Consider the following 22798-nt stretch of genomic DNA (forward strand, 5'->3'; position numbering starts at 1 on the left):
GCATGATGCTGGTATCCTCACGCATGATGCTGGTATCCTCACGCATGATGCTGGTATCCTCACGTATGATGCTGGTATCATCACGCATGATGCTGGTATCCTCACGCATGATGTTGGTATCCTCACGCATGATGCTGGTATACACACACACACACACACACACACTGTAATCTTCTGTAGAACATCTGCGATCGGTCATTCTTGGAATAAAGCGAGTCTGGAACATGTTGACACAGGTAGCCTGTAGCTGGCTTCAGCTTCTTCCTGTTCCTTGTCTCTGTGTTTCATAACAAAGACTTAATAATGAATGCTAGGGTAAGGCTTTTACATGAGCTGATGTAGGTAACAACAGCCCTAGCTTGTCAATAAAGGCAACTCTTAGCGAACTGAGACTTCCCTTGAAAAGAGAAGAGGGAGCAGAGGAAGAGGAGGAGGAAGAAGAAATAATTAGAAGCCAGTGAGAACAGGAAATGGTGATGAGGTTCATCATGTAGAAAGGCTTGAACAACATAGCTTCGTCAAGAATGTGCATAAATCTGAGTTACCTGGAAGTAATGTACCATTCATGGAAAGTTTAGCAGAGTATCCTAGAGACTTTTAAGAGGATGAGACTTGAGTATCAATCAAACACACAAGAGTGTGTTAGTGTGGAAGCAAGTTGGATTCTTGTGTAGGTGTTAGCAGAGTAATATATATGAAGGGATTCAAGGAGACTAATTTTTACGAGTTTTGAGTTTGAGGTGTGGGGATGTGGTGGCTGCACTTTGAATGGTGGAAATGGTGCGGTTATCGTACATTACGTGCACTTGTGGAAAGTCCGGGAGATAGGAAAAGCCCGGGAACTGGGAAGAGTCCTGGAACTGGAAAGAGTCCTGGAACTGGAAAGAGTCATGAAACTGGAAAGTGTCCTAGAGCTGGGAAGAGTCCTAGAGCTGGAAAGTCCTAGAGCTGGGAAGAGTCCTGGAGCTGGGAAGAGTCCTAGAGCTGGAAAGTCCTGGAGCTGGGAAGAGTCCTGGGGCTGGGAAGAGTCCTGGAGCTGGGAAGAGTCCTGGAGCTGGGAGAGCTGCAGTGACAGCTGCTCACAATTCTCCTAACGACGAGCTCATCGCTCCAGGAGTTGTCCTGATGGAGACAGAACTAAACTTCGACAGTTACGGAGATCTACGGCACACACTGCATAAACTTCCCTGAAGAATCGTTACGGCCAATGGAGCAAAAATTCAACTGATGAAGAAAAATAATCTTAGCTTCATTTCTCTCTCTCTCTCACACACAGGTTTAGAAAGACACGTAAGCAAACACTAGGACATATTTATTAGAAAACGTTTCGGTCCTGGGAGTTTTTATTTCTAATATACAGTGGTTAAAAAGACAGTATATACAGACGCAGAGGTGGAAGTGACACATGGTCACCTGAAGGTCACCATTAGAGATGTTTAAAGTATTTTTGATACGTCTGCTGCGCAGGATAAAAGTTTCAATATACCCTCGTGTTGCACATGTACATTATTTGTTAACTTGTAGGTGTTGTTACCATTAATGTGATGATGAGGCTTCTGTTAAGGTTAGGTAAGATTTGTTAGGAAACAGGACAAGTGTTTCCTGACGCGGGTCTTAGTCATATGATGATCCACAGCTGGAGCTGTTGGTCACCTGACCGAGGCTTTTCTCTGGCTTATCCATCCGACCCTTCAAAAATTTTAAGCTTCTGTTTGCTTATAAGAACTTGCACTTTACCAGGTGTCAGGTAAACACCAGCAGATATCTTGTATCTTCACCCACATCACTTAAAAAGGCAATGGTCAGTGTTTCAAGTAATTCAACCCAGTGGGTCGAAGTTGAAGTTAAGAGTAACTCAACAAACTTACACTGAGACTTGCTTGTTATCGCCTGGTGTAGTGGCCAGCACATTACAAACATGAATAATTCCCCTCCAGCTCAATATTAGTGAAAATGAAAATGATTTAAACTTTAAAATGCTTTATGTCTTCAAATAAAGTTTAATGTCTTTTCACTCGTGCGTCAGTAATTGCACGGTCCTATTGATTGTAGAGCTTAGCCCAGCGATTGGCCTGTGCAATTAATTGCTTCAATTTATATGCACAAATTCTCTAAAACACACACACACACACACACACACACACACACACACACACACACACACACACACACACACACACACACACACACACACATAGGAGCTGTGACTCGACCCCTGCAACCACAAATAGGTGAGTACACACACACAGACACACACACACAGACACACACACAGACACACACACAGACACACACACAGACACACACACAGACACACACACAGACACACACACAGACACAGACACACACACAGACACACACACAGACACACACACAGACACACACACAGACACACACACAGACACACACACAGACACACACACAGACACACACACAGACACACACACAGACACACACACAGACACACACACAGACACACACACAGACACACACACAGACACACACACAGACACACACACAGACACACACACAGACACACACACAGACACACACACAGACACACACACAGACACACACACAGACACACACACAGACACACACACAGACACACACACAGACACACACACAGACACACACACACACACACACACACACACACACACACACACACACACACACACACACACACACAGGACCACGATCACACAGCCCCAACCCCACACAACCACCCACACCCACTGTATTTCTTCATCCTTAGAGTTGTCAGGAAGTGGAACACTCGGGAGAGTGAAGTGGTAGAGGCAGGTATGATAAGGCTCTTCAAGCCACCAGTGTGGACCTAGTAGCGATCAACTTAGAGGTGGAGCTAGATGTGACTTGAGACCCCTGAAACCACATACGGAGGAATATACAATTGACAACACACCATTTAACTTCAAAATTATGTATAAAACAGGAGCATCTATGAGGTCACTGAGAAACTTAACAAAGTGTCGTTTGCGTCCCCCCCTCCTCCTTTCCCCACATTGCCAGGCCCATCGTCAAGTTTGTAGCACCAGCGTGGTGTCCACACCTAGTGAAATGTATACACGGGATGGAAAAAATAAATTGATATGCTTGTCACCAGAGCAGTTACTAAGCTGATACGACTGAACTAAGGCAACTGCGAAACAAGACATGTGCTGAAGAATTGAGACACTTATGCAACATAGGGGAATCTTTATTGAAGAAACGTTTCGCCACACATTGGCTTCATCAGTCCAATACACAATAGAAATGTGTAAGGAGAGGAGGAGTTTGAGGTAATCAGTCTCTCAGCCAGGAATCGATGTGTTCAGTCCATCACTCTTGTAGGAAGTACAGCACAGGGCCGGAGGTGACTTATATACTGCAGTCAGGGGAGTCGAAACAAAACCATTCATCACAAGACATGTGCTGCATTACGCTGTCGAAACGTTTCCTCAACATATCCCAACACTCCACATGTATATCTTATTTCGTAACTCTTTGTATTATACATCTCTAACTAAGGAAGCTAAACTTTACCAAACTTGAAAGACAGGACAATTAGATGGAAGTACTGAAAAAGATTTTGACAGTGTAGATAATAGATGGGCAATATAGAGTGGATGAAGGAAAATAAGACAGAACTAAAAGCGAGAATATGCTACCGAGTCGTCAGAAAATATTTTAATATGAGGATGTTCATGAAATGACCTGCTTGTGGAATTTATAGAAGTTGGATTAGTAAGTTGCTTCAAGTATAGACACGATTGGGTGTAGTAGTGAGGAATATGTAAAACCGGTCACTAATGAGAAACAGACAGGGCTTCGAGCTGAGTACAGACTGTTAGAAAGTAACTAGGCAGGTAGTCTGTGAGAACAGCTACGTCATTACTAGGTGAGTACTTTGTAGATGAATGGTTCAGAGAACCGACATGTTGATAAATTAGACACATGTGCAACTCTTGGGTATCTTTATTGAAGAAACGTTTCGCCACACAGTGGCTTCATCAGTCCATACAAAGGAGAATCTTGAAGAACAGGAGGAGAATGAGGTAATCAGTCCCTCAACCTTGAGTCGATGTGGTCAGTCCATCAATCTTGAATATCATCACTAGGTGAGTACACTGTCTTGCGCCCTCTTCTGTTTTGTCAAGCTCTTAACCCCGCAAGTGGGATAATCTTGGTGCAAACAGCACCGGCTTCACCCCTCTCACCACACTGCTTCACCATCAGTCGCAAATGCACAGTGCCTGCCTTTTTCCACATGACTTGTACGTCTGATCTAACTCCTCACGTACAGAGAACATGCCCTCATTCTTTAAATTCGTTTGCCACAGATGGCTCCCGTGTATAGCGCTCAAGGATTCGTTCTCAGAATTGGTGCACCTAAGGTGGCTGGCCACGTACAGAGCAGCTCGTCCGTTTACCAGCGTGCACCTTCACCAAGACAAGGCCGGACGTGCGAGTCAAGTCAAGTCGGCAGTGATGTAGCAAGATGTTCACAGGAGGTCAATGAGGAAGGGCGACCCAGGTCATCCAATCTGCCTGACGGCTAGTTAACCTTGGCCCTATAGCTGCAGCCCCGCACGCGCGTGTGTAGAAGAGAGAGAGAGAGAGAGAGGAGAGAGAGAGACGGAGAGAGAGAGAGAGAGAGAGAGAGAGAGAGAGAATGAATCTTGAAATTCGACACAATCAAACAACGTAAAATTCTGAGTATCTGACAGATTACCTGAACAAGAGTCGAGAGGATAACATGTTTGAATGATAAACTCGTTGAAACAACGATGTCAATATAGTAGAGAGACCTATAACACAAAGGTTAACAGAAATATACTAACAGGGGATCGAGACGGGACAAAAAGATTAAGCAGTAAGACCGACAAATGAGCTGAGGTACGATAACATTTCTTTACCCGTAAATTCAACTGTGATTTTTTTTCTAACAGTTTGTTATGACTCCGAAACATTACGAAAATATACTGGACCTTCTCCTTATCTAACAAACTAGTGTGAGGTATACACAAACGCACATAGAGAAATCCGTTCAGGGCGACGGAATATGACACGAAAACCCGCCCAGGGCGATAAAAAAATGACAGTAAAACCCGTAAAGGACGACTGAAAACGACAGGGAAACCGGTCCAGGGCGACTTGTAAATGGTTCAAGTCGCACTGAAACTTCATGACCTTTTTTCTTTCCTACTTGCGTGTTATTTGTGTATTGTTCCAGACAGGACATTATGCCTTTTTGTTTAGTGTGAGGTAGAGCCAGACATGAGCTAACAGCCATTATAATATATTTAATATGATTGTTGATCCAGGTGTAGTATTACCCCAATCATTTCTAACTACGGAGCAGCTGATTTTAAGAGGAAGAGAAATAAGATATTAAATGTGGAAGAGATTTAAAGTCAAATTCCTAATTATTTAAACGGGGTGATATTCGTCGTGCTTCGTCTTTTGTGTGACGAAAACTCTTAAAAATCTAAAGTGGGCGACCCACTTAATTTTCTCTTACGTCTCTGTCTTCCTGTATACCCCCAAAATTATCGCCGCTCTAGCCTACACCAATACTCCTTTCCCCAGTCATTGCCGGTCCTATAGCTTGTTTGATTCACAACTATGGCAAATAATCCCGTATTTTGCATGGCACTCTGGTTCTAGTGCCATATTTTGCATGGCACTCTGGTTCTAGTGCCATATTTTGCATGGCACTCTGGTTTCGCGCCATGTAAAATACGGCATGAGAACCAGAGTGCCATGAAAAATACAGCTACAAGGAAATAATATTAAATTCAGAGTATATTCATGGTTACGGTGACAAAAACATTAGTCACAGTTACGGTGAGAAAAACTTAGTTACGGTGAGAAATAAATTTTTCACACGAAAACATTAAGCCCGTAAGGGTCCTACAGTGCCTGGGGAAATTTAAGCATTAAGGTTTGAGGCAACAGGATGGTAGTTCGAATTCCCTGAATCAAGAGCCCCTCCACCACCACCACCATCAAGACACCCTTAAAGAAAAGGAAACAAGATAAAAAAAAGAATATTCGGTTAGCTAATCATTTTTCCCCTTCATGGTTTCCATGTGATGACTTGAGAACGTCACTTTAGATCGGCTTCAAACTTTCGACGCTGGTGTACCTTACATAGAGGAAGGTTAAAATTGATACTCGGCTGTGTAGGTGCCAGTTATATATATTTAAAAACTGCATAGTTGTTACCATGCTATTACTCGAGAACGCTTTATCTTCTCAGCTTCAAACTTTGAGTATTTGTCTGTCCCACTAACAAAGATTAGGATTATAAAAATGTAAACTCTAGGTGCCATTTTGTCAATTTCATTTTTATTTTTTCATGCAATGACTTGTAAATATATCGGAACGGTATTATAAATGTTGAACGCTAAACCAGTGTGGGTCACAGTGCAAGATGTGATGGAGACTCGATACTCTGCTGAGCGCCAGACAGATGAGTTTTGTATCTGTACTTGCCCAGCTTCTCTTAGTGCTGTATAATCCTCCGGGTTTAGCGCTTCCCCTTGATTATAATAATAATAATCTTCAAACTATTAAAGCTGACGTATGTATCTACTTCATAACAAAAGCTTAGCATAGTTTTGAAGCTGTGTAAGCGTAGATTTATACATTTACTAGCGTTATTAAGAGAGGATGTTGGTGACAGTGCAAAAACTCTAAAATGCCTTATCTAGTCGGCTTCAGACCTTAAGCACCATTATTGTTTATTAAAAGGCTAAGTTCTAATTTGTCAATTTCGTTATAAACTTGGGGTATTGCTTTTCTGTAGGACAACTGGAGAATGCTTAATTAGATCCATTTCAAACTTTTGATGCTAGTGTATCTTGCCTACCGGAAAGATCAGATTAGTTGTGTTGATGACACGTTGTCAGAGTGATTGAACAAATTGAGATATTAGTTTATGTATGACAACGCAGGAATGCTTCTTCAGACTGGCTTAAGATAAGATAAGATAAGATTTCGTTCGGATTTTTAACCCCGGAGGGTTAGCCACCCAGGATAACCCAAGAAAGTCAGTGCGTCATCGAGGACTGTCTAACTTATTTCCATTGGGGTCCTTAATCTTGTCCCCCAGGATGCGACCCACACCAGTCGACTAACACCCGGGTACCTATTTGCTGCTAGGTGAACAGGACAATAGGTGTAAGGAAAAGTGTCGGAATTTCCACCCGCCGGGAATCGAACCCGGGCCCTCCGTGTGAAGCGGGAGCTTTAGCCACCAGACCACACCAAACTCTTAACATTTATAGAGGAAGTCTCGTAATGTTATTGGACAGTATAGTTGCCATTTTGAAAATATTATTTTACGCTGTGTAGGAGAAGTTTTCCAGGAACGGCTGTGAAGGTCCACTGGCCAGGTAGTGTATAAAAAAAATACTTTTTTCCTCACGTGATTTTAGCGTATTAAAACTCAAATATAACTATGTAAAGAAATTTTAGGAAAAAGGAAAGGCTTTCGTTTTTATCTGAATTGTTTATCCCACTTACAACAATGCGAATAACAGCCCTACTGTTGCCAGGTTTTGAAAAATAAGCTGTTTTTTTTTCTTACAGGGTTGTAGAGCATTAAAACCAAACACAACTTCGAAAAGAAAACTGAAAAATAATGAAAACTTAGTTGTTCGTAGCGTGTTGAAGTTTGACAAATTTTGTTAACTCTGCACCACTGTGTATTTGCGCTCTCCTGATTTTCAGTGTTTTGCTGTGTAAATATTTTCAGTATTTGACTGCGTTGAGTTCTAGCTTCTGGGCCTCTTAAGGGAGTTCGCTTACAGCTTATGTGTTGGACAACAACTGACTGATTTCACAAACTCTGATACCTTCAGCCCTTTCTACCTTAATCTCTTGCTGCCTTCTACCCCCGCACTATCCCCTGTCTCGCTGTTTTCTGTAGCCTACTGATCATTCCTACCCCCTTCTTCTACCGCCCAATACCCTCGTTCATTCCCTACCCTGAAGCGCTGTATAGCCCTTGTGGCTTAGCGCTTCGTTTTGATTATAATAATAATTAAAGCTCATGTCCCTCTTGAGCGTTCTTAGCTACTGGGCTTTTCTTTTTTTTAGGTGCTCGACTTCAGTATGCTGATCTGAAGCTACTTAGTCTAAGGTGTTGATCTCTAGCTCCTAGGTCTTGTGAGGGAGTTGAGCTGCAAGTGTGGATTGATGTACAGAAGATTAACAAATACAGGACCTTGACATCTCTCTAGCGTCTTTCCAAAGGGATGGGAGACCCTTGGAGCATATGACAAGTGTGTACTCAGGTTTCTGAAGGAGTTAGGTGACAAACTCCTCGGGCAAGTTAACGACCCCAGAGGTACAGGGGGCTGGGGTTATGGGATCCTCGGATGCACCTCTCAGATCGCCCAGCGACTGAAGTACTTCTAGATTTAAAGATAAAGCAAAGCTAGAAAACTATGTAAGCCACGGAAAGACTGTTGAGTGAGCCGGTAAAACTATGAATATCAATCAGGAAATTACCAGGGCTCTGAGCACAGTTTTTCGAGTCTTGACCAATGACGACGTCACTAGCAAACCCAGGGAACTAAATTTCTTCGTAGGAAATTAAATTTAAGTGAAGGACCAAACACCTGTACAATCAACATACTAAAGTTAAAATTGAAGCTGAACTTGCTCACATTTAGTGGGATAGATAAACTATCTATAATTTAATGAATCTAAACACGAAATTCCTGGCCTGCTAACAGTAAGATTTAAAAACCTAGTAAAAGAAACCAAAATTGCCAAGTGACAATACTGACTGTTACACCAGTAGTTTAAAAAAAGGGAAACAGCTCGTGGACCCTGACTACCGCCTCATTTGTTTCATATAATGAGAACATTTATGGCAACCATAATCGAGGCAACATCATAAAAAATTATGAAAGAAAATTTAGTAACTAATCAACAAAGGCGGAAAATTTTATTGTGATTCCTAACAAATTTACAAAAACTGTCTAGTCCCCACACATGTATTATACCAGAACTTTCAAAATAATTTAGTGAGACTACGTCTTACATAATTATTAAATACTTGACTGTCTTTCGGTATATCATGTAAAATTTCGGATGATAAACAAGTTTTAAACAGGGATGTATCAGGCTAGATGAGAGGTTCCCGAGGCGTCCATCCTCGCCCTAGTCCAGTTCTTAATATACATAAAGTATCTATAAACAAGTGTACTAACACACAAAATTGTAACGTTCACAGACACGGCATGGCTTAAATTTTGACGACGTTTCGGCCTGTCTTGGACCGAAACATCCTTCATATTATTGTTTCTACCTCCTCCGTCTCTCCTGTCCCCGCCTCCCTCTCGTATATATACTGGCTGCCTTGCCTTCGCTCTTCTGTTGTGACTAGTTAATGCTTTAACACGGACCGAAACGTCGTCATGCGTTTCTTTCTCCTATAAGAACATAGAACATAAGAACGAAGGAACACTGCAGAAGGCCTACTGGCCCATGCGAGGCAGGTCCAAGTCTCCTACCGGCTTAAGCCAATGCACCCAACCTAGTCAGGTCAGGTCACATTGACTTAAGGGAGGAACACGGCAACCGACCTGGTAGCACAAGCTATCACGTCTAACTCACACCCACCCACATCTACTCATGTATTTATCCAACCTATTTTTAAAGCTACACAACGTTCTAGCCTCTATAACGGTACTTGGGAGTTTGTTCCACTCATCCACAACTCTATTACCAAACCAGTACTTTCCTATATCCTTCCTGAATCTGAATTTTTCCAACTTAAAACCATTGCTGCGAGTCCTGTCTAGGCTAGATATTTTCAGCACACTATTTACATCCCCTTTATTTATTCCTGTCTTCCATTTATACACCTCAATCATATACTATGTGCGAGTTATCTGTACATAGAGAAAACTTATTACTCTGCGTTTTGGTTCCCACAGTCTTTGACCTAAGGCTTTGCCCTATACCCTGACGCCCTCATTCCCTGCCCACAGTTGCCCTTAAACTTAAAGCTATTGTCCTGTACCCTGATTCTCTCCCCCCCCCCTGCCCACAGTTGCGCCGAGGGTGACGCTAAGACTCGGGTACAACCTCCAGACACGGCCGGTCACCGAGGGCGAGGATGTCTACTTCGAGTGTGAGGTGGCCAGCAACCCTCCGCCCCATGCCATCACCTGGTACAAGGACGTGAGTACAGGCACTAGTCGTGAGTACTACCCGCTTCATCCCGAGTACATTTGTTACATATTTGTACCTTTTCACTCACACTCTTACGTACGTCTGTGCCTGCCTTATATAAACAAATGCACTTATACATTCCTATCTCTTGTCTGAGCATACAAATTGAACTTGTGTATGATTCAAGGGGAGCCTTAATGCCGGCGAAGGGTGCTTGATCCAAGGTATCGGAGCTACCCTCAAGCAGGCAGTCTTTGGGCTCATATACTTGTTCAGTGTTCAGTGGTCAGTCGTCACGTGAGGTCACAGACCCTGAGCTGCTTTGGGGATTAGCGTGGACGGTTACAAAGCATGGCTTGCTTCTGCAGTGTTTTAAAAACTGAGGTTGGAGAGTTGAAGGAGGAGGTCTTGCTTCTCCAGGAGGAGATTAGGAGGCTGAAGGTCCACCTCAATGGGCCTGGGAGAGAGTGTGAGGTGGTTGGAGATGTGGGGAATGAGGCTTCTAGCAGTGAGGTGCAGTCTGTCTCTCACTGTGAGGAGGCTGTAGGTGGGGAGGTAGCAACGGCTACCAGCAGTGAGGTGCAGCCCAGCACCTGCTACAAGTGGCGAGTTGTTCACAGTAATGGGAGGCGCATCAGAGTAAGGAAAGTTAAGAGTGAAGATCTGAAGGTAGGAAATCGCTTCTCTGTTCTCCAGGATGAATGTACTTCAGTGGCCAGTGAAGGTAAGGGTACTACTGCCCCTGCTAATGAAGGTAAGCGCATTCTTGTGGTTGGTGACTCTCAGGTAAGATATGTTGACCGTGCTTTTTGTAATAGGAATAAGAAGATGAGAGATAGAGTGTGCTTCCCTGGAGCTGGTGTTGGGGACATTGTCAACAGGCTGGATAATATCATGTCAGGTAATGGGAACAAGCCCATTATCTGTCTCAGTGCTGGTGGAAATGATATTGGGAAGGGTAGGAGAGAAGAGCTGCTAGATAAGTACAGGTCAGCTATAGATTTCATTAAGTCTAAGGGAGGGATCCCAATCATATGTAGCATCTTGCCTAGAAGGGGAGTAGGAAATGAATGGTTGTCTAGGGCAATTGGTGTAAATTGCTGGCTAGACAGATACTGCAAGGAACTTGCAATCCCATTCATTGACAACTGGAACAACTTTTATGGCAAACATGATATGTATGCAAGGGATGGGGTACATCTCTCTGGGGCAGGGGTGGTAGCACTTGCAGACTCGATTGAGAAGGCCATTGGTGAAATGCCTATGATTTTAAACTGATGGAAGATAGAGGTATGGGTGTGTGTGGGAAACAAGCAGGTTGCAACACTAGGGTTGGAAACAGTAAATGTATAAAAGGCATTCAGCATGAAGTTATAAATAAAGACAATAGAACAGGTCAGCAAACAAAGGGGGACAGCAGAGGGCAGCAAGGGACTAGCTCCCTTAAGGTTTACTATACTAATAGCAGGAGTGTTAGAAATAAGATAGATGAGCTAAGATTAATTGCAAGTGCAGGAAACATAGATATTATTGCTATAACAGAGACCTGGCTCAATCTGAAAGATAGAGAGATGCCCTCTGAATGTCACATACAAGGCTATAAATTATTCCACACTGACAGGGTCAACAGGAAAGGTGGTGGAGTAGCGATGTATGTCAGAGACAATTTAAATTGTTGTGTTAGACAAGATATTAAATTAGAAGCGTCAGCCACTGAATCTGTTTGGTTACAGCTTCTCGAGGGCCGAGAAAAACTAATTTTGGGTGTGATTTACAGGGCCCCAAATCTTGATAGGGAGTGCAGTAAACTTCTATGGGACGAAATTCGTAAGGCATCTACATACGAAAATGTTGTGCTAATGGGAGATTTCAACTATAGACAGATTGACTGGAGCAATTTGACAGGAAATTTAGAGTCGGGTGACTTTCTTGATTCGATCCAGGATTGTTTTTTAAAACAGTTTGTGACAGAGCCAACTAGGGGAAATAACCTCCTTGACTTGGTTCTTGCCAGTAGGGAAACACTAATTAATAATCTTGAGGTTAATGATGAGCTTGGGGAGAGTGATCACAAATCACTCAGTTTTAACATATTATGGAATTCCCCTAATAATGGCAATCAAGTCTCCGTCCCTGACTTTCGCTTGGCTGATTTCATAGGACTGAAAAATTACTTAGGTGGGCTGAACTGGAATGACCTGACTAAGGGTCAGGTAGGTGGTGATGGTTGCCGATATGATGCTTTCCAGGGCATAGTTCTAGCTGCTCAGTCAAATTATGTTCCAAATAGGGAAATCAGATCAAACAAAAATGATCCTAAATGGATGAACAATAGATTAAAATATCTGATTGGTCAAAAGAGAGGCATATATAGGCAAATCAAAAGAGGAGAGGGGCAATTAAGAAATCGATATATTCAGTTAAAGAGAGAAATAAAAAAGGGAATTAGAAAAGCAAAAAGAGATTATGAGGTTAAAGTTGCAAGAGAATCGAAGACTAACCCAAAAGGATTCTTTCAGGTATACAGAAGTAAGATCAGGGACAAGATAGGCCCACTCAAAAGTTCCTCGGGTCAGCTCACTGACAGTGATAAGGAAATGTGTAGAATTTTTAACACATACTTCCTCTCAGTTTTTACACAGGAGGATACCAGTGATATTCCAGTAATGATAAATTATGTAGAACAGGACGATAATAAACTGTGCAGTATTAGGGTCACAAGTGACATGGTCCTTAGGCAAATAGATAAATTAAAACCTAACAAATCCCCAGGCCCTGATGAACTGTATGCAAGGGTTCTAAAGGAATGTAAAGAGGAGCTTAGCACACCTTTGGCTAATCTTTTCAACATATCACTACAAACTGGCATGGTGCCAGATAAGTGGAAAATGGCAAATGTGATACCTATTTTCAAAACAGGTGACAGGTCCTTAGCTTCGAACTATAGACCAATAAGCCTAACCTCCATAGTGGGAAAATTTATGGAATCAATAATTGCCGAGGCAGTTCGTAGCCACCTTGAAAAGCATAAATTAATCAACGAATCTCAGCATGGTTTTACAAAGGGGCGTTCCTGCCTTACGAATTTATTAACTTTTTTCACTAAGGTATTTGAGGAGGTAGATCATGGTAATGAATATGATATTGTGTATATGGACTTCAGTAAGGCTTTTGACAGGGTCCCACATCAGAGACTATTGAGGAAAATTAAAGCACATGGAATAGGAGGAGAAATTTTTTCCTGGATAGAGGCATGGTTGACAAATAGGCAGCAGAGAGTTTGCATAAATGGGGAGAAATCAGAGTGGGGAAGCGTCACGAGCGGTGTTCCACAGGGGTCAGTGTTGGGCCCCCTGCTGTTCACAATCTACATAAACGACATAGATGAGGGCATAAAGAGCGACATCGGCAAGTTTGCCGATGACACCAAAATAGGCCGTCGAATTCATTCTGACGAGGACATTCGAGCACTCCAGGAAGATTTGAATAGACTGATGCAGTGGTCGGAGAAGTGGCAGATGCAGTTTAATATAGACAAATGCAAAGTTCTAAATGTTGGACAGGACAATAACCATGCCACATATAAACTAAATAATGTAGATCTTAATATTACGGATTGCGAAAAAGATTTAGGAGTTCTGGTTAGCAGTAATCTGAAACCAAGACAACAGTGCATAAGTGTTCGCAATAAAGCTAATAGAATCCTTGGCTTCATATCAAGAAGCATAAATAATAGGAGTCCTCAGGTTGTTCTTCAACTCTATACATCCTTGGTTAGGCCTCATTTAGATTATGCTGCACAGTTTTGGTCACCGTATTACAGAATGGATATAAATTCTCTGGAAAATGTACAAAGGAGGATGACAAAGATGATCCCATGTATCAGAAACCTTCCCTATGAGGATAGACTAAGGGCCCTGAAACTGCACTCCCTAGAAAGACGTAGAATTAGGGGGGATATGATTGAGGTGTATAAGTGGAAGACAGGAATAAATAAAGGGGATGTAAATAGTGTGCTGAAAATATCTAGCCTAGACAGGACTCGCAGCAATGGTTTTAAGTTGGAAAAATTCAGATTCAGGAAGGATATAGGAAAGTACTGGTTTGGTAATAGAGTTGTGGATGAGTGGAACAAACTCCCAAGTACCGTTATAGAGGCCAGAACGTTGTGTAGCTTTAAAAATAGGTTGGATAAATACATGAGTAGATGTGGGTGGGTGTGAGTTAGACCTGATAGCTTGTGCTAACAGGTCGGTTGCCGTGTTCCTCCCTTAAGTCAATGTGACCTGACCTGACTAGGTTGGGTGCATTGGCTTAAGCCGGTAGGAGACTTGGACCTGCCTCGCATGGGCCAGTAGGCCTTCTGCAGTGTTCCTTCGTTCTTATGTTCTTATACTTGTACATCAACATGATCCCTGGATGTCTGTAATTTGTCCCAGAAAACCTCCCCATTGATGCCCCTGTGGCGTGCCACAGGGGCCCCCTGGATATCCACCTCCCCAGTAGCACAGCCACAGGGTAGGGCTCTAGAGGTTAAAGCTCCCCAGTCTCCCGGATTCAAATGTTTTTTGGTATAAACATTGGTAATTGATACTTACGAATTAGTTTAAAGAGACAGGTGAGCAAATACTAGGATTTATCTTTTAGAAAACGTTTCGGTCCTGAAACCTTAATCACTTCTACCATGTTAAAAATTATCACAGTCCCAGGACAGAAACGTTTTTTAATGACTTAGTGTTTGCTCATATGTCTTCTCAAATCAATTTTTAAGCAGTGACCACGAAAGTACGTTTAAGAAATCTCACTTGCTAATAATAATACGTTGTTAAAGATAGTTTTTTTTTAGCCTCTTGTGATATTAAAGGCTGAGTTCCTCCCCTCCCTTCCCTCTTTTTCCATTACATTGAAATCCTGCTTGCCTTACTGTTTGTTCCCTTTCTTTCTTTGCCTTGATTACCAGAGAGTTTACCTAAGGGATCCTGGGTCCTCTCGAGACGCTTCACCTAATCAATACTTCACTTGGGACTTTAGGAATGTGGATGTGTTTTCTATTTATACCACTGGATTTACCGAAGGGTATCCTTCGGCTCTGGGTGCAATCGGAAATTTTGGGTTTTCCTAGATACCTCTGTTTCTAGGTTTTCCTGACTGCCCCTAATCTCGTCTAGGTTCCTATAGCTTATTATTTTAATTGCCCTTACCGCCAAATGCAATCATCAGATTTTTTCTGACAGTCTCTAATATAAAACCCCTTGTCTGTCTCCTAGACTAATCTAGAACCCTTTACCTGTCTCATAAACTAATCTAGAACCCCTTGCCTGTCCCCTAGAAAAATCTAGAACCCCTTGCCTGTCCCCTAGAAAAGTCTAGAACCCCTTGCCTGTCCCCTAGAAAAATCTAGAACCCCTTGCCTGTCCCCTAATCTAGAACCCCTTGCCTGTCCCATAGACTAATCTAGAACCCCTTTCCTGTCCCCTACACTAATCTAGAACCCTTTGCCTGTCCCCCGGCCTAGATTAATCTAGAACTCCTTGCCTATCCCTTAGACTCAGATATCTAGGTTGAAAATCAAATCAGGGAACTATTGGGACTAACCCATGGCAAGCGATCATAAAACACAAATCCGTTCCGTAATTTGTTTGCAATCCTGTTATTACGATTCCGTGAGTTATGTAGGTTGCCTCCTCCTGTGCTTGCATGTTATTGCCTGTAGCCTCTTACTGTACGGGTCAGAGAACAAGTAACGTTACTTGTCCATTATGTTGCGGACACCGCAACATAATGGACAAGTAACGTTGTTGTTGTGGTTTGGACAGGGCTTGGAGGTGACGCACAACCTCAGAGGTGGTGTGTTGGTCTCCAACAACAACCTGGTGCTGCAGATGGTGAGACGGACCTCAGCTGGCAACTACACCTGCGCCGCCACCAACACACTGGCCACCACCACCAGTAACATTATGGTCCTCGACATTAAATGTGAGTATATGATTGATAAGGAAGACATTTCACAAATAACCCGCACGTATAAGAGAGGAGCTTACGACGACGTTTCGGTCCTACTTGGACCATTTACAAAGTCACACTAGTGTGACTTTGTAAATGTGCGGGTTATTTGTGTATTGTTCCAGTCACGGTATTGTGCCTTTTTTTTGTTTAAGCAAGACGCTGATTGTACAGGAATCCTTATTGTACAACGTTTCGCCAAAAAACGAGTCCAAGTTTACCACTAATTTGTGGTGAAGTGTTGTACAGTAAAAGACTTGATTGGCATCATGACGGACTAAAAATTCGTCAGACTCTTCCACTAGGCTGTTTTTTTTGGTGAACTGTTGTAGTCACGGTATTGTGATTTTTATTATTATTATTCTACAGTCAGTGTCAGCATTCTGTCGGTGATTTGTCTTTTTTTAAGGGATTATATGATTGTTTAGACTCGAATATAACCAACAATCTGGCCTCTGCTGCCGCCACCACCACCACAGCCGCCACCACCACCACAGCCGCCACCACCACCACCATCCACACTGATTTTCGACATCAAATGTGAATATATGATTATCTGGCCTCCACCACCACCACGCTCACCACCACTATCACCCTCACTACCACTACCAGTTCTTACGATCACTTTTACCAACCACACTGTTACTATTGCCAAAATGGCTACCACCAATACACCACAGCATCATTACGAGTCTGTATATCAAATATAAATAAATGACGGTTTTGACTTTTATCACCAATATCTTCACCGCCACCTATCACCTACCACCGCCACCACCGCCACCTATCACCTACCGCCGCCACCACCGCCACCTATCACCTACCGCCGCCACCACCACATATACCGCCACCAGTAACACTCTGGCCCTAGCCATCAAATGTAAAGCTATTCAAATTATCACCACCGCCAGAAGCATCAACGTCGGCAACACAACACTAAAAGCACCACCACTACCACAAACTACCTGGTACGGAGAACCTTCACCGCCGCTTCAACTCGGTCAAGAACTAATTAGTGGGAACATGTGAAGTCCCTCGACATGTACTCCTTGGGATGTAGGCGAGAGAGAAATTATAATCTACACCTAGAAAATTCTAAAAGGATTGTTCCCAAATCTGGACACAAATCATTTCCCAAGGAAGTAAGAGGCTTGACAGATGGTGCAAAATACTCCGTGACAAGGAGTGAAATGGGTTCACTAGGGGAGAACTAAATAAGTGTGAACGGACCAGTACTTCCCCTTCATATATAAAAGGAAGTACTGACAGACCCCTGGGTGACTTCAAGAGAGAACTGGACGAGTTTCTTAAGTCAGTAAATCCTTAAGGGACTGGTCTCAGTCTGAACACAAAAAAATCACTGCCTACGAAAGCAAAAGACTCGGAAGACTGTACAACATTTTCCAAATGAAAAGCAGGGGCGCCTCGAGTACACAGAAAACACTAAGTGTCCGGGGCCCCAGACTGTTCTCCAGCCTCCCGTCATACATAACGGGGGTTACCAGTAGACCCCTGGCTGTTTTTAAGTGGGAGGTGGACAGAGACTGAAGTCAGTGCCCGATCAGCCAGGCTGTGGTTCGCACGTTGTATTGTGTGCGGCCAGCAATAATAGCCTGTTTGATCAGGTTCTGATGCACCGGGAGGTCTAGTCGAGGGACGGGCCGCGGGTGCTTTGACCCCCGGAACAATCTCCAGGTAGGCAGTTCCTGATCAGCCGGGCTGTGGTGCATGCGTAGGACTTCAAGCTGCTAGAGCACCAACAGACTGACTGATCAGGCCATCCACCGGGAGGCCATAATTACCATCATCGAGCTAACCACCTCGCATCACCATTAGCAGTTACAACCAACAGCAATATCATGTCTGCTACTACCACCAGCATCAATAACACCAGTGGTAGCAATACCGCTGGTAGCAGTGGTACCAACACTACTATTACTGGCAGTAGCACCGACAGTACCACCAGCAATAGCAGTAACATTACCACTAGCAGTAGAACCAACAACACTATCTATAGTAGCACCACTAACATCAACATCCCCCACACCAGGACAGTCTCACTACGCGAAGTGAGACGAACGGGAGAGTTGGTGATTCTTGACGTGAGGGAAGGTGGTGAGGGGTAGTGGTGAGTAGTAGTAGTAGTAGTAGTAGGAGGGAAGGTGGTGAGGGGTAGTGGTGAGTAGTAGTAGTAGTAGGAGGGAAGGTGGTGAGGGGTAGTGGTGAGTAGTAGTAGTAGTAGTAGTAGTAGTAGTAGGAGGGAAGGTGGTGAGGGGTAGTGGTGAGTAGTAGTAGTAGTAGTAGGAGGGAAGGTGGTGAGGGGTAGTGGTGAGTAGTAGTAGTAGTAGGAGGGAAGGTGGTGAGGGGTAGTGGTGAGTAGTAGTAGGAGGGAAGGTGGTGATGGGTAGTGGTGAGTAGTAGTAGGAGGGAAGGTGGTGAGGGGTAGTGGTGAGTAGGAGGGAAGGTGGTGAGGGGTAGTGGTGAGTAGTAGTAGAGAGGCTGAGAGAGAAGTGGGGAGGGAGAGGATGGGGATGTTTTTCAATTGAAACATTGTTGACAGCGTGAAGGATTAACATTGATTTACATTTAATATTAGTGTTTGTCGGATAAATGTGTTGATGACGTCGTTGTTTGTACATACACTGGGCCTTTGTGATTGTGTGTGTGTGTTTGCATACACACACACACACACATGATTGCCTCCTCCCAGTTTTATCTGTGGTGCTGAAAAGTAGCCATAAATTTTTTTTTTTTAAATTTGTCTATGTATTATCACCGAACTTTGTCTGATGGTTTGAGATGGCTGTGCTCCAGCTCCAGGCCCCATCTCGGGTTTCAGTGTTGGCATACTCAATAAACAGCCTCTTGGACTCTGATAATTATCTGATTTTCGTAGTTTTTTTCTGGAGTTTGCTTCTGCCGCCTTCCTGACTAACTTATTCCTTATACTGAAGAAGTGCTTCCTAACATCTGTGGCTCGCCTTTTATCTATGCTTATTTTTCTAACTCATGCCAGTGGGTCTTTGTTCAACCTGACAGTGCACCAGAGTATGTTGTACGTTGTTGTCATGTCTTACTTGACTCTTCCCTCTTCCTTTCAGATGAGATTCACGTCTTTTAGAGAAAGTTTTTGAAGCGCATGTTCTTTAGTGCCAGATTTCTGATTCTTTAGAGATTCTTCATATGGTATTGTGTTGTGTAATGTTATTCAGTGGATCTCTCAACCACAGAAGAGAAGTTTGATGTCGACCCACAGGTTTCTTTGTCCGAATCTTGGCGTTGCTTCCCTGTCAGGTGATGTGATGTGCTGCAGTCGGCCGCATTTTCCCAGCTCCCATCATTATTTGGTTTGAACTTAGCAATTACATGTTGGTCCATCGTGCAGTTTTCCCAGGTTCTCTTGCCATTATTTAGCTATTATCTGTAAGTATCATTATCAGCTTATCATCATCTGCAGTGACACGAGTCGATTTCCTATGTTCACGTCTTTTAAATATCAGAAACCGTACGAGTCCCAGTAATGTTCCCTGTGGGTCTACTTGTTACTTGGCCCAGCTCTGATGTTTCACCCTTCCCATAAAATCTGTTTTGTCATGTACGTATTTATTGAACCACAAAGATTTACAGTCGCCTAGATTTGTACCTCCTGTGCTTGAAGCGGTCTGTTCACGGAACGGGTGAGGTTTGAATCCATGGCAAATAAGTCCTACGACGCGCTTGGCATGGGTTGAAGCCCCACCCGTTCCGCGATTTGTTTACAATCATGTTATTACGATTTCGTGAGTCATAGTCTCTTATAGTGTCGAATATCTTCTGGTAGTCTTCAGAAGATGCAGTCTGCTGTTACTATTCTTATTCTCGCTCAACGGCAGAAAGTCGGCTGTCACTGTTGTCGTGGTCAGCCATAGACTCGACGGCTACCTTACCTTTATGTATAGCCTTAGAAACTGTTGTTACATTGCTCCTCCGTCACAGGTCAGTACACAGTTAACAAAAACTCATTTCGTTTTTTTCCCCCTAGCAAATAAACTAGTATCAACATACTTGCCAGGATCAACACAGGCCGTCAGCCACCATCTGTAAGTCAGAGGTGACGGACCCACCTAGTGTTTTGCCGGTGCTCGGAACTGGAAATGGCACTGAAAGAGGAGTTTTTTCCTCGATTTCTGAAAGGTATTCGCTGTCGTTGTACACAAAGGCATAGTCATGAACCGGGCCACGTCATGTTGACGGCAGTGAAGGGACTTGAGCTAGAGTTCGTCACGGCCACGCTAGCTGGAGATTCGTCTGTAAAAACTTGCATTTGTGGTCACAGAGGTGCCTGTGCTAACTTTCCTATGGTGTAGAAATATACCTAGTTGGGTGAATCTTATTGTGGCTAGCTGGTCTAGTGGCTAACGCGACGGGCTGGAGTTTTGAGACTCTATGACCGCGGGTTCAATCCCGGCCGGGGGTATGGTTTATTTGCAATCGTGTCATTACGATTTCTTGAGTCACACCCTCCAGGTAGAGAGACCACAACCAAGACACCACAGACGTCTTGCTGCAGGTAGCCATTGACTACGAGATCTTTGTACAAGACCGTAAACACCACCGTTAGCTGCAATCCTTCGCTCTCCACGCAATCCTAAAAGAACCAAGCACCTAGCCAAGCTAGGTGTGTTACCCTTGGTCTGAGGACATACGGTGGTGTGGGTGCCTCTGAGCTAATTTCATTCTCTTCCCCGTTTGGTGCACTAGCCTCAACGAGCAGTATTTTATATTATTGTGACCACGAACAAGTGGTATTGAGCATGGGTTCGAACCCTTGGCTAGTCGCTGCCGCAGTGTAGGTAATACCACTTGTACGTGGTCACAATAATATATATATATGAAGTAAAATATCCTTGAATATATATTAAGGAAGGTAGCAGTTTTTCTAACAAAAAAAATTGAAAACAAATATGTTGCAAGAAAATTGTGGAAGAAAAAATTTTGGGGCTAATTTTTTTAAAAGTAAAGAAAATGTGTGATAAGAATAAGGTAAGAGTGGGAGATAAGCCAGTAAGAAGCTGCCTCCCGCTCAACACTAAGGTAAGAGTGGGAGATGAGCCAGTAAGAAGCTGCCTCCCGCTCAACACTAAGGTAAGAGTGGGAGATGAGCCAGTAAGAAGCTGCCTCCCGCTCAACACTAAGGTAAGAGTGAGAGATGAGCCAGTAAGAAGCTGCCTCCCGCTCAACACTAAGGTAAGAGTGGGAGATGAGCCAGTAAGAAGCTGCCTCCCGCTCAACACTAAGGTAAGAGTAGGAGATGAGCCAGTAAGAAGCTGCCTCCCGCTCAACACTAAGGTAAGAGTGGGAGATGAGCCAGTAAGAAGCTGCCTCCCGCTCAACACTAAGGTAAGAGTGGGAGATGAGCCAGTAAGAAGCTGCCTCCCGCTCAACACTACAACAATGAGTCCTGTCAAATCTAAGTGCTGTGGGAAAAACCTACTACACCATTTTGAATAAAGGGGCACAACTTTTACTGAAAAAGTATTGGAGAAAGAAGAGCTGCTGCTGCTGCCGCCGCTGCTGCCGGTGCCGCCGCCGCCGCTGCTGCCGGTGCAGCCTCCGCCGCCGCCTTGTGAAAATTTCTAGAGATATACAAGTCTGTTGGCGGCACCTAGCAGACGACAGGTGTTGTCCACCTGGCAGACGACAGGTGTTGTCCACCTGGCAGACGACAGGTGTTGTCCACCTGGCAGACGACAGGTGTTGTCCACCTGGCAGACGACAGGTGTTGTCCACCTGGCAGACGACAGGTGTTGTCCACCTGGCAGACGACAGGTGTTGTCCACCTGGCAGACGACAGGTGTTGTCCACCTGGCAGACGACAGGTGTTGTCCACCTGGCAGACGACAGGTGTTGTCCACCTGGCAGACGACAGGTGTTGTCCACCTGGCAGACGACAGGTGTTGTCCACCTGGCAGACGACAGGTGTTGTCCACCTGGCAGACGACAGGTGTTGTCCACCTGGCAGACGACAGGTGTTGTCCACCTGGCAGACGACAGGTGTTGTCCACCTGGCAGACGACAGGTGTTGTCCACCTGGCAGACGACAGGTGTTGTCCACCTGGCAGACGACAGGTGTTGTCCACCTGGCAGACGACAGGTGTTGTCCACCTGGCAGACGACAGGTGTTGTCCACCTGGCAGACGACAGGTGTTGTCCACCTGGCAGACGACAGGTGTTGTCCACCTGGCAGACGACAGGTGTTGTCCACCTGGCAGACGACAGGTGTTGTCCACCTGGCAGACGACAGGTGTTGTCCACCTGGCAGACGACAGGTGTTGTCCACCTGGCAGACGACAGGTGTTGTCCACCTGGCAGACGACAGGTGTTGTCCACCTGGCAGACGACAGGTGTTGTCCACCTGGCAGACGACAGGTGTTGTCCACCTGGCAGACGACAGGTGTTGTCCACCTGGCAGACGACAGGTGTTGTCCACCTGGCAGACGACAGGTGTTGTTCACCTGGCAGACGACTGGTGTTGTCCACCTGGCAGACGACTGGTGTTGTCCACCTGGCAGACGACTGGTGTTGTCCACCTGGCAGACGACTGGTGTTGTCCACCTGG

The 22798-nt window shown here is 44.3% G+C and overlaps 1 protein-coding gene across 4 annotated transcripts in view; it reads left to right on the forward strand.

The window, feature by feature from the left end:
- The window catches only part of LOC128702415 (roundabout homolog 3-like), a 1608794-nt gene that overhangs the window by 1485276 nt on the left and 100720 nt on the right, over window positions 1–22798 (forward strand). For all 4 annotated transcript variants that reach the window (XM_070102079.1, XM_070102082.1, XM_070102081.1 and 1 more), the window contains exons 9-10: window positions 10076–10206; window positions 16014–16173. In XM_070102079.1, coding sequence (XP_069958180.1) covers window positions 10076–10206; window positions 16014–16173 — 291 coding nt within the window. The remainder of the gene's footprint in view (window positions 1–10075; window positions 10207–16013; window positions 16174–22798) is intronic.

This window comes from Cherax quadricarinatus, chromosome 80 (assembly GCF_038502225.1).
Source record: "Cherax quadricarinatus isolate ZL_2023a chromosome 80, ASM3850222v1, whole genome shotgun sequence".
NCBI lineage: Eukaryota > Metazoa > Arthropoda > Malacostraca > Decapoda > Parastacidae > Cherax > Cherax quadricarinatus.